This window comes from Amblyraja radiata, chromosome 33 (genome assembly GCF_010909765.2).
Source record: "Amblyraja radiata isolate CabotCenter1 chromosome 33, sAmbRad1.1.pri, whole genome shotgun sequence".
Taxonomy (NCBI): Eukaryota; Metazoa; Chordata; class Chondrichthyes; order Rajiformes; family Rajidae; genus Amblyraja; species Amblyraja radiata.
Window position 1 is genome coordinate 4,138,101 of NC_045988.1, and position 15,402 is coordinate 4,153,502.

Below are 15,402 nucleotides of genomic sequence, written 5' to 3' on the forward strand. Positions count from 1 at the left end.
CCTTTTAGAATGTTATATGTTTTGAAAAGATCTCCCCTCATCCTTCTAAACTCCAGTGAATACAAGCCTAGTCTTTTCAATCTTTCCTCATATGACAGTCCCACCATCCCAGGCATCAATCTCGTGAACCTACGCTGCACTGCCTCAATCACAAGGATGTCCTTCCTCAAATTAGGAGACCAAAACTGTACACAATACTCCAGATGTGGTCTCACCAGAGCCCTATACAACTGCCCCTCAGTCCCCCTATAACCCCTAGATTGAGTGGATGTGGAGAGGGAATTTCTAGTAGTGGGAAACTTAAAATATTTAGTGTTTGTAGTTTATTAAGCCACTAACTAAATAAATCCATGGGACATAGGTTTAAGGTGAAGGGGAAAAGATTTAATGGGAATCTGAGGGGCAACTTTCTTCACACAAAGGGTGGTGGGTGTATGGAACGAGAGGTCGTTGAGGTGGGGACTATCCCAACGTTTAAGAAACAGTTAGACAGGTACATGGATAGACACAAAATGCTGGAATAACTCAGCGGGACAGGCAGTATCTCTGGATAGAAGGGATGGGGTGACGTTTCGGGTCGAGACCCTTCTTCACTCCCCTGCACGGGAGACCCGACCTTTTCTTTGTCGGGTCTCCGTTGTCGTTGGGGCTGCAACGTGGAGCGGCCTCCAACAGGAATGACCTGGGGCTCCAGTCGCGGAGTTGCGGATCTACTCACCATCACGGAGCTGGCCGAGTCCGGAGCGGGTGGAGCTGTGGTGGACGCTGCTGTGACCCGACACCCGGAGATTCGGAGGTTCCTACCGCAGGTCTGTGGACAGTGATGCCAGGAGCCCGCGGGTCCCTGGTGGGAGCGCTTTTCGGGGCTTCCGCAACGGCGACTTCTCCCGCCCGAGTTGCGGGGTTGAAGATTACCTGGAGCGGGGCCTTACATCACCGCCCCGCGCGGCTTGGAATGGCCGCGGGACTTTGTGAGCGCCCGCCGGGGCTCCAACACCAAGACCCGGTGCGTGGCCTTGCATCACCCGGCGTGGCTTTAATGGCTGCGGGACATTTAACATCGCCCGCCGGGGGCTTTGACTCTGTCTTTGACTCTGACATGGGGGGGAGAGGGGAGTGCAGGGGAGAGATATGTTTAAGTTTTGCCTTCCATCACAGTGAGGAGGACTCGCTGTGATGGATGTTTATGTGAATTGAATTGTGTTGGTGTGTGTCTTGGTTCTTTTCTTGTATGGCTGCAGAAACCAAATTTCGTTTGAACCTCATGTGAGGTTCAAATGACAATAAAAGGTATTGTATTGTATTGTATTGTATTTGAGAAGCTTTATTCTTACCTTGCGTTTTGTCCAGGCCACAGTTAACCGTTGTGATGCTTCCGCTTCACAAGAGATGCGCACGTTTTTCTTACCCTCTGTAAAAACGTAGGGACCTTTTGGGGTCAACACGATGGGATCCAAATCTGTTTGAAGGGAGCACAGGAAACAGAGAAGCACAAACATTCATAAGTGATAGGAGCAGAATTAGGCCATTCGGCCCATCAAGTCTACGCCATTCAATCACGGCTGATCTATCCTTCCCTCTCAACCCCATTCTCCTGCCTTCTCCCCATCACCCCCGACACCCGCACTAATCAAGAATCTATCTATTGTGTTTAAGAAGGAACTGCAGATGCTGGAAAATCAAAGGTAGACAAAAATGCTGGAGAAACTCAGCGGGTGCAGCAGCATCTATGGAGCAAAGGAAATAGGCAAAGTTTCGGGCCGAAACCCTGAAGGAAATAGGCAACGTTTCGGGCCGAAACTCCATAGCATAGATTTCCTACACTCCATAGATGCTGCTGCACCCGCTGAGTTTCTCCAGCATTTTTGTGTACCCAAGAATCTATCTATCTCTGCCTTAAAAATATCTATTGACTTGGCCCCCACAGCCGTCTGTGGCAAAGAATTCCACAGATTCACCAGCCTCAGACTATAGAAATTCCTCTTTATCTCCTTCTTAAAGGTACGTCCTTTTATTCCGAGGCTCTGGCCTCTGGCCCTAGACTCTCCCACTAGTGGAAACATCCTCTCCACATCCACTCTATCCAGTCGTTTCACTATTCAGTAAGTTTCAATGAGGTTCCCCCTCATCCTTCTAAACTCCAGCGAGTAGAGGCCCAGTGTGGTCAAACGCTCATCATACGTTATGTTAACATGGCTGCACTAATGGAACGCAGCCAGGAGCATTTGGGAGAGGGGGAAGAGGAAAGGAATGAGAAAATAAATACCCACAGTTGACTATTATCGTTTTGTTGCTAACTAATACGTTGTCCGTTTCCAGGTCCAGGACATTGCAGCCGTAAAGTCCGCTGTCATTTCGACTGAGTGCTGTCACCACCACCTTGTTACCATCGCTCTTGATAACCACCATTTCACCATCCTGTTTATCAGAAGGGAAACCGAGATCCTGTTAGCAAGATTCAATCCATCTCTTTAGTCTCAGAGTGCCTACAAGATCGTAGGTAGACAAAGAAATGCTGGAGAAACTCAGCGGGTGAGGCTGCATCTATGGAGAGAAGGAATAGGCATTGAGACCCTTCTTCAGGTTGATGTGGGGGTGAGGGTGGGGGGGGGGGGCGCGGGAAGAAGAAAGGAAGAGGCGGAGACAGTAGCCTGTGGGAGAGCTGGGAAGGGGAAGGCAAGGAGGGAGAAAACAAGGACTACCTGAAATTGGAGAAGTCAATCCCTCTTCCCATCAGAACTGCCCCCTCCATCAACTCCTTTAAGTCGAGACTTAAAATTCATCTCTACTCCCAAGGCTTTCTTGACGTCCTCTGAGGAAGGGCTATATGTATGTATTTATGTATGTACTTAATCTATGAACCACTGTTGTATAACGTTAGTACCTCCACCAATGTAAAGCACTTTGGGCAACGAGAGTTGTTTTTTAAATGTGCTATAGAAATAAATTCCGGAAGTGGCGGCGCTGTGATACAGCTGCGGCTCGCCTGCAGTCTGTCTGTTTTTACTTTTTATGTTGGTTTTTTTTGTCTAGTTTAGTACATTTTTTGGTTATTAGGTGGTGTTATGTGTGTGGGGGGAGGGTGAAACAGAGCTTTCTGTCTCTCCCTTCGGGGGAATGCGACTTTTTGTCGTATCCCCCTTCTCTTCCCCCGTCTGCGCTGAGGCCTAATGGCGGAGCTGGCGGCCTCCAACCTGCGACCGACCTCGAGGGTCCGGAGGTAGAGCCAGCCAGGACTCACCAACGCGAGGCTGGCCGTCTTCGAGCTGTGGCGACGTCCGGGTAGCGGCACGACTCGGCGCTCCGGTGAGGGCGGACGGTGCGGGGCTGAGACACTCCTGTGCGGCCGGCACGGCTACCGGCTGGAAGGCGCTCCCGTGGGGGCAGCCCGGTGCGGGGCTGAGACGCTGCCGTGTGAGTGGCCTGGCTACCGGCTGGAAGGCGCTCCGGTGAGGGCGGACCGGCTCCCGGCTGGAAGGTGCTTCCGTGGGGGCAGCCCGGTGCGGGGCTGAGACGCTGCCTTGTGGGCGGCCCGGTGCGGAGCGGAGACGGTGCTACGGCGGCTGAGGCGGCGGCGACCTGGATCCGGGGCTCGGCCGCGGGCCAATGGAGGACAATGTCAGGAGCTCGCAGGTCACAGGCTGGTGCCTGTTTTCCGGAGCTCCCGTTGCAACAGCGCGGGCAGCTTTGACCACCCCCCGGGCCGCGGAGCTTGAACCGGCCCGTTCGCGGAGCTCGGTTGAGCCGCGGGACTGACTTACCATCGCCCGGTGGGGTATCGCCTCGGCGCAGAGGGAGAAGAGGAGGGAAGAGACAGTAACTCTAAGACTTTTGCCTCCATCACAGTGAGGAGGTGTTTGGTGAACTCACTGTGGTGGATGTTAATTTGTGTTTATTGTGTTTTGTTATTATTACATGTATGGCTGCAGGCAACAGCATTTCGTTCAGACCGAAAGGTCTGAATGACAAATAAAGGATTCAAAAAATGAGGTGACTTGATTCATACCGCTGGGATATAAACTACCCAAGCGAAATATGAGGTGCTGTTCCTCCAATTTGCGGTGGGACTCACTCTGGCCATGGAGGAGGCCCAGGGCAGAAAGATCTAAGGTCTAAGGTCAGTTTATTTTAGTTCATTATTTGATTGGTATCATTACGTCAGAAGCACAGGCCTGACAATTAATTCGGGTTGCAATCCATCAAAAAGCTTATAATTTCTGCAGGATTCTACCACTTATTCTGTCAGAAACTCAGTGGGAGAAACAGTGGGGTAGTAACATAGGGTGGAATGTCACGGGAACTGTGACATTGAAAGGAAATGAACACCAAACAAACGCAAGACAATAATTAAACTCCATTTAACTTGGGCCTCTGGTTATTTAGCAATGAACCCTGTTGGCTTGCAAAGGATATACTGTATTTATACTTTGCCAACAGGATCTCGCTTTTATCACTGCCCAAAACACAAAGCAAAGTTATGGGAGGATAGCTCAAATCAAATACAACATTGCACATTAATTGTTGACGAGGTTTAAATCTCAATCTGTATTGAATTACATGACCCATGTGGTTACGAAGAAGGGTCTCGACCCGAAACATCACCCATTCCTTCTCTCCAGAGATGCTGCCTGTCCCTCTGACTTACACAAGCATTTTGTGTCTCTCTATGTGTTTGTAATAATGGTTCAGGTATTCTCGATGCATGGGTTGCGAGCAATCTGAGTATTTTAGCATTAGGGTTGTGTCTAATGTTTCATTTCAAAATAACATTTATTTCAAATTTCTTTCCATTGAAAAATATTCAAAATTCTCTGACCGCAGTTTCAGGGACGCGGTTCAAATTGTGGCCTTGGGTGCGGTCTGTGAGGAGTTTGCACGTTCCCTTTGTATGTGTTTCCCATGGAAATAGACTCGGCTTGTACTCGCAAGATTGAGGGGGGATCTTATCGAAACTTACAAAATTCTTAAGGGGTTGGACAGGCTAGATGCAGGAAGATTGTTCCCGATGTTGGGGAAGTCCAGAACAAGGGGTCACAGTTTAAGGATAAGAGGGAAGTCTTTTAGGACCGAGATGAGAAAATCATATTTTACACAGAGAGTGGTGAATCTGTGGAATTCTCTGCCACAGAAGGTAGTTGAGGCCAGTTCATTGGCTATATTTCAGAGGGAGTTAGATGTGGCCCTTGTGGCTAAAGGGATCAGGGGGTATGGAGAGAAGGCAGGTACAGGATACTGAGTTGGATGATCAGCCATGATCATATTAAATGGCGGTGCAGGCTCGAAGGGCCGAATGGCCTACTCCTGCACCTATTTTCTATGTTTCTATGTTTAACTCCAGCCAAAACCCACATTAAAAAATGTATCCAAACATGGTAAACGACTCGATTGTAATCATGTATTGTCTTTCTGCTGACTGGATGGCAAGCGACAAAAGCTTTTCACTGTACCTCGGTACACGTGACAATAAACTAAACTGAACTGTAAAAGATGTTCTAGTCGGTGAAGTGAACTGTAAATTAGGTTGTTATGTTAGCCTGGAGATTTACAGTAGATTACGTAAGGTCACTTCTGAGATAACTAATTGGATTCAAAATTGGCTTGATGGAACATAGAACAGTACAGCACAAGAACAGGCCCTTCGGCCCAGAATGTCTGAATGTCTATTGTCTACCATATCAAGCCTTTCATAATTTTATATACAGGAGTCAGAGGGTGGGACTGAGGTTCTGATTGGAGCCTCATGACCAGTGCTTAGTTTAGTTTAGTCTAGAGATACAATTCGGAAACAGGCCCTTCGGCCCACCGAGTCCGTGCCGACCAGCGATACACTAGCATTATCCTACACACACTGTAGATAATTTACAATTATACAGAAGCCAAATGAACCTATAAACCCACACATCTTTGGAGTGTGGGAGGAAACCGGAGCACCCTGGGGAAAACCCACGCAGGCCACGGGAAGAACGTACAAACTCCGTACAGACAGCACCCGTAGTCAGGATCGAACCCTGGTCTGTGATGCTGTAAGGCAGCAACTCTACCGCTGCGCCACCGCGCCGCCCTAATGTGAGATGCTACTGGGATCTGTGCCGGGACCAGTGTGGTTTGTCATCTGTTACAACGATGGGGATTACAATTCAGTTCACGTGGTTAGTAACTTGCAGTGACTCCAAAATTGGTAAAATGGTGGACAATGATACAAGGACCTGGTTCCGTGCTCTCTGGCTCCAACAAGTGGCAAAAGGAGGGAGTTGCAAGGACCAAGGAAAATTTACATAGACACTGGTGGAAGTGGACTAAGACCATTATTGCACAGGAAGCAAGTATAGCTCAATGGGCTGAATGGCCTGTCTTCTACAAATAGCCACCGTGCCATTATATGTTCAACAACTTTGTTACATTTCTTACAATTTACTGAACAATTACCTTATAGCGGTGTATAAGATCACAAGAGAAATAGATCGGATAGACTCCTAGAGTCTCTTGCCCAGAGTAGGGGAACCGAGGACCAGAGGACATAGGTTTAAGGTGAGAGGGGAAAGATTGAATAGGAATATGAGGGGTGACTTTTTCACACAAAGGGTGGTGGGCGTATGGAACGAGCTGCCAGAGGAGGGAGTTGAGGCTGGGACTATCCCAAGCGTTTAAGAAACAGTTAGACAGGTACATGGATGGGACAGGTTTGGAGGGATATGGAGCAAACGCAGGCAGATGAGACATGTTGGCCGGTGTATGCAAGTTCCACGCCGATGATTCTGCGACCCAGCCCAGGCCCCATAAATAATCTCACCAGGATTTTGAAGAAGGTGTAATCAACGCTGGATGTTCCATCAGACTGACACTCCATGGTCATGTTGTCCATCTCCTTCAACACCTTGGGGTGAATCAGAAATTCTGCGTTCTCTGGTGGATCTGGCAATGGGGCAAACGGAACACAGTTTATGCACTGGACCTGGGCCACGGGCTCACTGCAGGAACTCCCCACTGCAGTGGAACACAGTGACAAATAAACTCACTGGTAAAAATTCAGCCTATATTTGCATGTTAGCTTCTTTACGTGGCATTGAATGCGCTAAACTCTTTAGACTTTTACTTTGGGAGCGGCGCAGCGGTAGAGTTGCTGCCTTACAGCGCCAGAAACATAGAAACATAGAAAATAGGTACAGGAGGAGGCCATTTGGCCCTTCAAGCCAGCACTGCCATTCATTGTGATCGTGGCTGATCGTCCCCTATCAATAACCCGTGCCTGCCTTCTCCTCATATCCCTTGACTCCACTAGCCCCTAGAGCTCTATCTAACTATCTCTTAAACCCATCCATTGACTTGGCCTCCACTGCCCTCTGTGGCAGGGAATTCAATAAATTCACAACTCTCTGGGTGAAAATTTTTTTTCTCACCTCAGTCTTAAATGACCTCCCCTTTATTCTAAGACTGTGTGGCCCCTGGTTCTGGACTCGCCCAACATTGGGAACATTTTTCCTGCATCTAGCTTGTCCAGTCCTTTTATAATGTTATATGTTTCTATAAGATGCCCCCTCATCCTTCTAAACTCCAGTGAATACAAGCCTAGTGAATCAATCTTTCCTCATATGACAGTCCCGCCATCCCAGGTATCAGTCTCGTGAACCTACGCTGCACTGCCTCAATCACAAGGATGTCCTCCCTCTAATTAGGAGACCAAAATCGTACACAATACTCCAGATGTGGTCTCACCAGAGACTGAAACCTGGGTTCGCTCCTGACTACGGGTGCTGTCTGTGTGGAGTTTGCACATTCTCCTGGTGACTGCGTGGGTTTTCTCTGGGAGCCCCGGTTGCCTCCCACACTCCAAAGACATGGTGTGTGGGGACCAGGCACAGAGCAGGAATTGGTGTTGAGGATCAATTGAACACCATCGTACTGGAATGGGAGGTGTTTAAGAGGAGCTGAGTTTCTTATTCACACTCCGTTAGTGTCCTTGTGTCCTTACGTAGAAGGCAAATGCTTTGTGAGGCGGGTCTGGGCACTGTACACAAAGGGCACGGCGGGCTGCGGCCTGCATGGGGGAAGCCAGCCCTGCTTGTCCCCTGGAGACCGGAGGCCAGGCTTCCACCCCCAGGGGGACAAGGGTGGACCAAAGGCTGGAGGCCCTGCAACAGCCTGGGGCTCCCCTGCATTGGGCACCGCTCCATAAGACCAAGAGCGCTGTCTGGACTATGGAAAGGAACCAATGCCTTGGTGGACAATTTCTATACACTTTGTTTATCGGCAATTGTGCTTAGATGTGGCAACACTTTACTGAATGCAATAAAATAGAATCACTGTGTTTTTGCACATGTGAGTCCATCAGGCAACTAAATCATCCTACCACAACTAGAGAGCAGTCCTGAACTATGTCTGTACGAAGGAACTGCAGATGCTGGTTTAAACCGAAGATAGACACAAACAGCTGGAGTAGTATGTATTAAGGCCATAAGTAACAGGAGTAGAATTAGGCCATTTAGCCCATCAAGTCTACGCCATTTAATCATGGCTGATCTATCTCTTCCTCCTAATCCATTCCCCCCCTTCTCCACATAACCCCTGACACCTGGATTAATCAAGAATCTATCAATCTCTGCCTTAAAAATATACATTGACTTGGCCTCCACAGCCTTCTGTGGCAAAGAATTCCACAGAATCACCACCCTCTGACTAAAGAAATTCCTACTCTCCTCCTTTCTAAAGGAACGTCCTTTAATTCTGAGGCTATAACCTCTAGTCCGAGATTTGCCCACTAGTGGAAACATCCTCTCCACATCCACTCTGTCCAGGCCTTTCACTATTGTCTTTCCACTGACTGGTTAGCTATCAACAAAAGTTTGTCACAGTACACGTGACAATAAACTAAACTGTGACGGTAAAGGGCCTGTCCACACCTGCTGATTTTTTCGGCAACTGCCGGCACCATATCAGGGTCGGCAAAAGATTTTGAACATTTCAAAATTCAGCGGCGACAAAAAAAAATGTTGCGACGCTTGGAAAAAGTTGTCAATACGTTGTCACCGCCGCGTCACCCTGATACGTCAGTCAATTATGCCGGCAGTCGCCGAAAAAAATCGGCAAGTGGGACTTGCCCTTAAAGCACCACTGACGACTCATTCCAGATTAGAGTTTAAGAAGGAACTGCAGATGCTGGAATATCGAAGGTACAAAAAAAATGCTGGAGAAACTCAGCAGGTGCAGCAGACTGGATAGACTCGGCTTGTACTCGCTAGAATTTAGAAGATTGAGGGGGGATCTTATTGAAACTCACAAAATTCTTAAGGGGTTGGACAGGCTAGATGCAGGAAGATTATTCCCGATGTTGGGGAAGTCCAGAACAAGGGGTCACAGTTCAGGGATAAGGGGGAAGTCTTTTAGGACCGAGATGAGAAAATAATTTTTTACACAGAGAGTGGTGAATTCTCTGCCACAGAAGGTAGTTGAGGCCAGTTCATTGGCTATATTTAAGAGGGAGTTAGATGTGGCCCTTGTGGCTAAAGGGATCAGGGGGTATGGAGAGAAGGCAGGTATGGGATACTGAGTTGGATGATCAGCCATGATCATATTGAATGGCGGTGCAGGCTCGAAGGGCCGAATGGCCTACATCTGCACCTATTTTCTATGTTTCTATCTATGGAGCAAAGGAAATAGGCAACGTTTCGGGCCGAAACCCTGAAGGAAATAGGCAACGTTTCGGGCCGAAACCCTGAAGGGTTTCGGCCCGAAACGTTGCCTATTTCCTTCGCTCCATAGATGCTGCTGCACCCGCTGAGTTTCTCCAGCATTTTTGTGTACCCCAGATTGTAGTTATCTCTGTGATGCTGATCAATAATCATACTTTATGAGCCAAGTATGTTTTGCAACATATACGAGGAATACTCACAGCTTATGGAGATGTTGATCTTTGCAGACTCCTTCATCATGTCTATTCCTACGGGCATCCTGTAGCTCACCTCACAGTAAAACGTGGCGTCTTTGTCCCGTTTCACCGGTAGGTACGACAGCGTGCTCTTCATGGTGTAAAGGCCGTTGGCTTCCTCAGTGGCCTGCAATTTCACAGAAATCCCTAGCGGAAAATATATCATCAGAAAGAGAGCAGTCCGGCCCACTTTTTTTTCTTCTTTTTTTTCTCTTTCTTTTTTCCCCCCCCCTCCTTTTTATTAGTTATTCTATTAGTTATTTATGTTATGACATCGGTTGGAAGCTGCATACCAAATCTCGTTGCGCTTATGTGCAATGACAATAAAATATATTATTATTATTATTATTATTCTCCTCTCTTACATCTTTTGGTAGTCTAACTCTAGGGGTCCTATCTTTTCACCTTTCACTTTTTCTCTGTCTTGTTCTCTACCCTTATTTTGAAGTTAAGATAGATAGATAGATATAATTTATTGCCACACAACCAGGGTTGGTGGAAATTTGGGTTGTCAGCAGCAGTACAATAATAAAGAACACACAATAAAACTGTAACACAAACATCCACCACAGCATTCATCACTGTGATGGAAGGCACAAAAATTTGGCCAGTCCTCCTCCATTTCCCCCCCGTGTACAGGACCAGAGTCCAGTCAGTCCAGGATCGGCTCTTCCTCACCGGAGACCGCGGCTTTAGATTGTTGTAGGCCGCAGGCCGGCGGTCGATTTAAAGTCCCCGCCGCAGCCAGAAGCACCGTAGACTGCAGGGCCGGCGGTCGAAGCTCCCCTCCAGGGGTGATGGTAAGTCCATGCCGGACCCGCGGTAGAAGTTGGCCGCGGGCCGGCAGTGATGGCTTCTTCTTCCCCCGGGTCCCCCACGAGGGATGCCGGGCTGTAGACGCCGCACCAGCTGGAGCTCTGCAGACCGCGGCTTCAGGCTGCGACTTCAGGCTGCCGGCTGCCCCGGGCCAGCGAAACGGAGCGCTCCCCTCCAGCGAGCCCCAGCGAGGGTCGCCCGCTCCACGCCGAGAGTCCACGCTGCGCCCGCCGCTGAAGCCCCGGGCGCGTCTCCGGGAAAGGCCGCGTCGATCCTTGATGTTAGGCCACGGGGGAGGCGACCTGGAAAAAGTCGCCTCTCCATGGAGGAGGCGACCGAAGCGGTTTCCCCCTTACCCCCCCACACCACCCCCCACACAAAACACACAAAGAAACACAAAATACACACTTTAAAACATACTAAAAAATAAAACAAAAGCTGGAAAAACTGACGCGCTGCTGACATGGCTGCACACAGAGGAGCGCCCCCTACAGGAACTGAAACTGTACATGAATTGAACAGTTCAATTGAATTAAAAGATTGAAACTGAAGCTGTACATGAATTGTATAATTTTACATGCCGGATGTTTTATTCTTGTACAATTGCTTCTAATAAAAGTAATTTTTAAAAAGAGAGAGCAGACCGAGAGGGTTTTGCGGCACGGTGGCGCAGCGGGAGAGTTGCTGCCTTTCGGCGCCAGAGACCCGGCTTCGATCCTGACTACGGGTGCTGACTGTAGGGAGTTTGCACGTTCTCCCCGTGACCTTTTCGTACCGCTCCATTTTTAACATTTTATAACTTGATACATAAATCGAGTAAAAGAGAAAAATGAATGAAGAAAAAGACATTAAAAAAAGAGAAAAAACACCTGAACTGACGAAGAAGTGCAAGAAGAGAAAAAAAGGAGATATGTCCCACTGTCCTCCCTCTCCCCCCCCTCACCCATCCCAAGCATCGGTTTTAAATTTGTGTTCAACCATTCTGTTGTTGAAGAAATTCAGTGAAAGGAGACCATGATTTAGAGAATTGGTCTGATTTATCAGCCAAGAACAGAAACATAGACATAGAAAATAGGTGCAGGAGTAGGCCATTCGGCCCTTCGAGCCTGTACCGCCATTCAATATGATCATGGCTGATCATCCAACTCAGTATCCTGTACCTGCCTTCTCTCCATACCCCCTGATACCTTTAGCCACAAGGGCCACATCTAACTCCCTCTTAAATATAGCCAATGAACTGGCCTCAACTACCTTCTGTGGCAGAGAATTCCACAGATTCACCACTGGAACTGTTCTTACAAAGACTCAGCAATATAGCCTTGCTTTTATATCCTAGTCCTCGTGTCTCTAGTATCAGACCCCCAAGGCCGACACTGGGTGCAGTCATTAAAAGCAGCTTACATGGAGAGAGGATGCAGTCTCCTCAGGTAGCACTTGCCAGAGATAACAGGATTAGGTAGCGGAGATAAGATAGTGGCGTAAAATGTTACGTACTGTTGCGCATCTGGGGGTCGGCGTGAAGTGGGGTGCGGTCTTTAAACCAGGTGACATTGGGGGCAGGGTAGCCGTTCCTGGTGACACAACGTGCAATCTAAAAGAGAAAGAAATATTCCAAGACAAATTTTAAAAAACAATTCTAAACCATCCACATTCTGCTGCTTCCGGTGTTCCCGATGTGGGCTCTTGTACATCGGCGAGACCAAACGAAGACTCGCCGACCGTTTCGCTGAAGGGTGCCACGGTGGTGCAGCGGTAGAGTTGCTGCCTTACAGCGCCAGAGACCCCGAATCGATCCAAACTACGGGTGCTGCCCGTACGGAGTTTGTACGTTTTGCCTGTGACCTGCGTGGGTTTTCTCCGGGTGCTCCGGTTTCCTCCCACACTCCAAAGGCATACAGGTTTGTAGGCTAATTGGGCTTGGGTAAAACTGTAAATGTCCCTTGCGTGTGTAGGATAGTGTTAATGTACGGGGATCAGTGGTCAGCACGGATTCGGTGGGCCGAAGGGCCTGTTTCCACGCTGTATCTCTAAACCAAACTGAACACTTTCACAAAATGACTTAATTGCCTGTAAACTTCCAGATGTTTTTAAAAGAGTTTAATTGCATCTTCTCTCTACCTTCTCTCTCAGATACGATAGTGAGGTGTGAGAGACTTTTAGATAGGCACTTGGAAGTGCAGGGAATAGAGGGATGTGGTCATGAAAATGGAATTGAGATCAGGCTTCATGTTGAGCACAAACATTGTGGGCTGAAGGGCCTGTTGCAGTGCTGTATGCTGCAGCCTTTCTTACCTCCTTTGCTTCTGTCTCTATCAGCGAGATGGTCCTGGAATCTTTCTCGATCACAGGCATGTCCGGAGCAGCTGCCGGAGATTAGAGGATGTTAGTGAGAGTGGGGCACGGGCACGTTAAAGCAGTCACACAAACATCAACATTTAGTCTTGAAGATCAAAAACAAAAACTTCAAATGTTGGAAAACGGAAATAAAACTTTGGAAACGGAGTTAATGTTTCAGATCTGAGTCTGGGGCGGCGCGGTGGCGCGGAGGTAACGTTGCTGCCTCACAGCGCTTACAGCGCCAGAGATCCGGGTAAGAATCCTTACCGTAAACTTTGAGCAGGGTTTCAGCCTCACCACTGCCCACGGGGCCAGCACCAACCTGGCAGTGGAAGGTCCGCTCGTCCCTGCGCACGACGGGGTCGATGGTCAACGTGTACATCTTATCCACTTTGATTCGATGCGTGTAGTCGGTGCCAGCATCAACAGTACTGTTCTCCATGTCCTGAAAGTAGATCCGCTGGCGAGCGTTCTTCTCCATCTGAAAGCAAACGCATCTTCGCAGTTTCAAATTTGCCCAGTGGCAAATGACAATAGACAATAGGTGCAGGAGTAGGCCATTCTGCCCTTCGAGCCTGCACCGCCATTCAATGTGATCATGGCTGATCATCCCCAATCAGTACCCCGTTCCTGCCTTCTCCCCATATCCCCTGACTCCGCTATTTTTAAGAACCCTATCTAGCTCTCTCTGGAAAGCATCCAGAGAACCGGCCTCCACCGCCCTCTGAGGCAGAGAATTCCACAGACTCATCACTCTCTGTGAGAAAAAGTGTTACCTCGTCTCCGTTCTAAATGGCTTACTCCTTATTCTTAAACAGTGGCCCCTGGTTCTGGACTCCCCCAACATCGGGAACATGTTTCCTGCCTCTGGTGTGTCCAAGCCCTTAACAATCTTAGGCCATTCGGCCCATCAAGTCTACTGCGCCATTCAATCATGACTGATCTATCGTTCCCTCTCAACCCCGTTCTGCTGCCTTCGCCCCATTACCCCAGATACCTTTACTAAACTCTGCCATAAAAATATCCACTGACCAGGTCTCCACAGTTTGCGTTTGATTTATTGTCACATGTACACAGGTAGTGGGAAAGCTATTGTTGCATGCTAGCTAGTCTGCAGAAAGGCAATACGTGATTACGTCTGCCACAGCTGTCTGTCGCAATGAATTCCACAGATTCACCACCCTCTTACTAAAGAAAGTCCTTCTCATCTCTTATCTAATGGTACGTCCTTTTATTCTTGCCTGAATTCAGACCACCTCTGGCCACTTGCAAGACCCAGTCTGAACTCTGTCTTGCTGTTTCTCTCAGCTGCTACACGATGTTTTCCAAGAATGTGCACATTGGATGCCAACTCTGTGCTAAACAGCCACAAAGGAGAAGCTCAGTGCCGGAGGCCATGGTGTAAGGTCAGGATTCGGGCCGGACTCTCAGGGAGAACTGGGAAACCATCACACAGATGACCTTGGCTTCAATCCTTCGTGAAACACAAGCCATGGGTGGAACTAATGCTGAACAACTAAGTACTTGTTTCCAATCTCCCAGTGTTTGCTGAGCATGGACATTTTGGATCAGGAGATACCTCTTCATCAACCAATCTCTAATGAATGCAACATGGTTTATCTGTGACACATCCTCACAGCCCACATTGTCAATAAAATGTTAACCCACGTTCCAGCAAAATACATCCATGAAGTTATTTTCTGAAGCCTTCTCTGGCTCTCCCACAGCTCCGGGCATCATAACTTCAGATAGCCCTTGCTTTCTCTCTCCATCCCCTTCCCCTTCCCAGTTCTCCCACTAGTTTTACTGCCTCCACCGACATTCTATCTTTGTCCAGCCCCCCTCCCCTGACACAATCTGAAGAAGGGTCTCGACCCGAAACGTTGCCCATTCCTTATCTCCAGAGATGCTGCCTCACCCGCTGATTTACTCCAGCATTTTGTGTCTACCTTCGATTTAAACCAGCATCTGCAGTTCTTTCTCACACACTGTGGGGAGGTCAGTGTCCCAGTCACAGACCCAACATTGGGGACTCCATCAGTGCCTGGGATACTGTGCAATGGACAGGTGGATAGCGACACGATCAGCTGGTAAGGATCAAGTTGATCATACTCACAACAAACCACTGGACGTATTTTGTTGTGTTTGGGGTGGAGATTGTCGGGACACATGGAATGCTGATGGCTTTCTTGATCTCTGCCTCCAGTACAGGTCGTGTAGACACTTGAACAGTGGCGATTATTCCTGTGGACAAAGAGCAAAGACATTTGCCTCCAAAATATTTTCTTTGCCGTTCTCAATTTCCTTCCTGCCCTGGAAACAAAGTT

The 15,402-nt window shown here is 48.5% G+C and overlaps 1 protein-coding gene across 1 annotated transcript in view; it reads right to left on the reverse strand.

Moving 5' to 3' along the window:
• The window catches only part of mcam (melanoma cell adhesion molecule), a 91,811-nt gene that overhangs the window by 8,003 nt on the left and 68,406 nt on the right, over window positions 1-15,402 (reverse strand). Inside the window, exons 2-9 of the mRNA XM_033049743.1 lie at window positions 15,192-15,319; window positions 13,343-13,556; window positions 13,031-13,101; window positions 12,233-12,329; window positions 9,887-10,069; window positions 6,791-6,912; window positions 2,271-2,418; window positions 1,335-1,459 (exon numbers count right to left, since the gene is read on the reverse strand). Of these exons, the coding sequence (XP_032905634.1) occupies window positions 1,335-1,459; window positions 2,271-2,418; window positions 6,791-6,912; window positions 9,887-10,069; window positions 12,233-12,329; window positions 13,031-13,101; window positions 13,343-13,556; window positions 15,192-15,319 (1,088 nt within the window). The remainder of the gene's footprint in view (window positions 1-1,334; window positions 1,460-2,270; window positions 2,419-6,790; window positions 6,913-9,886; window positions 10,070-12,232; window positions 12,330-13,030; window positions 13,102-13,342; window positions 13,557-15,191; window positions 15,320-15,402) is intronic.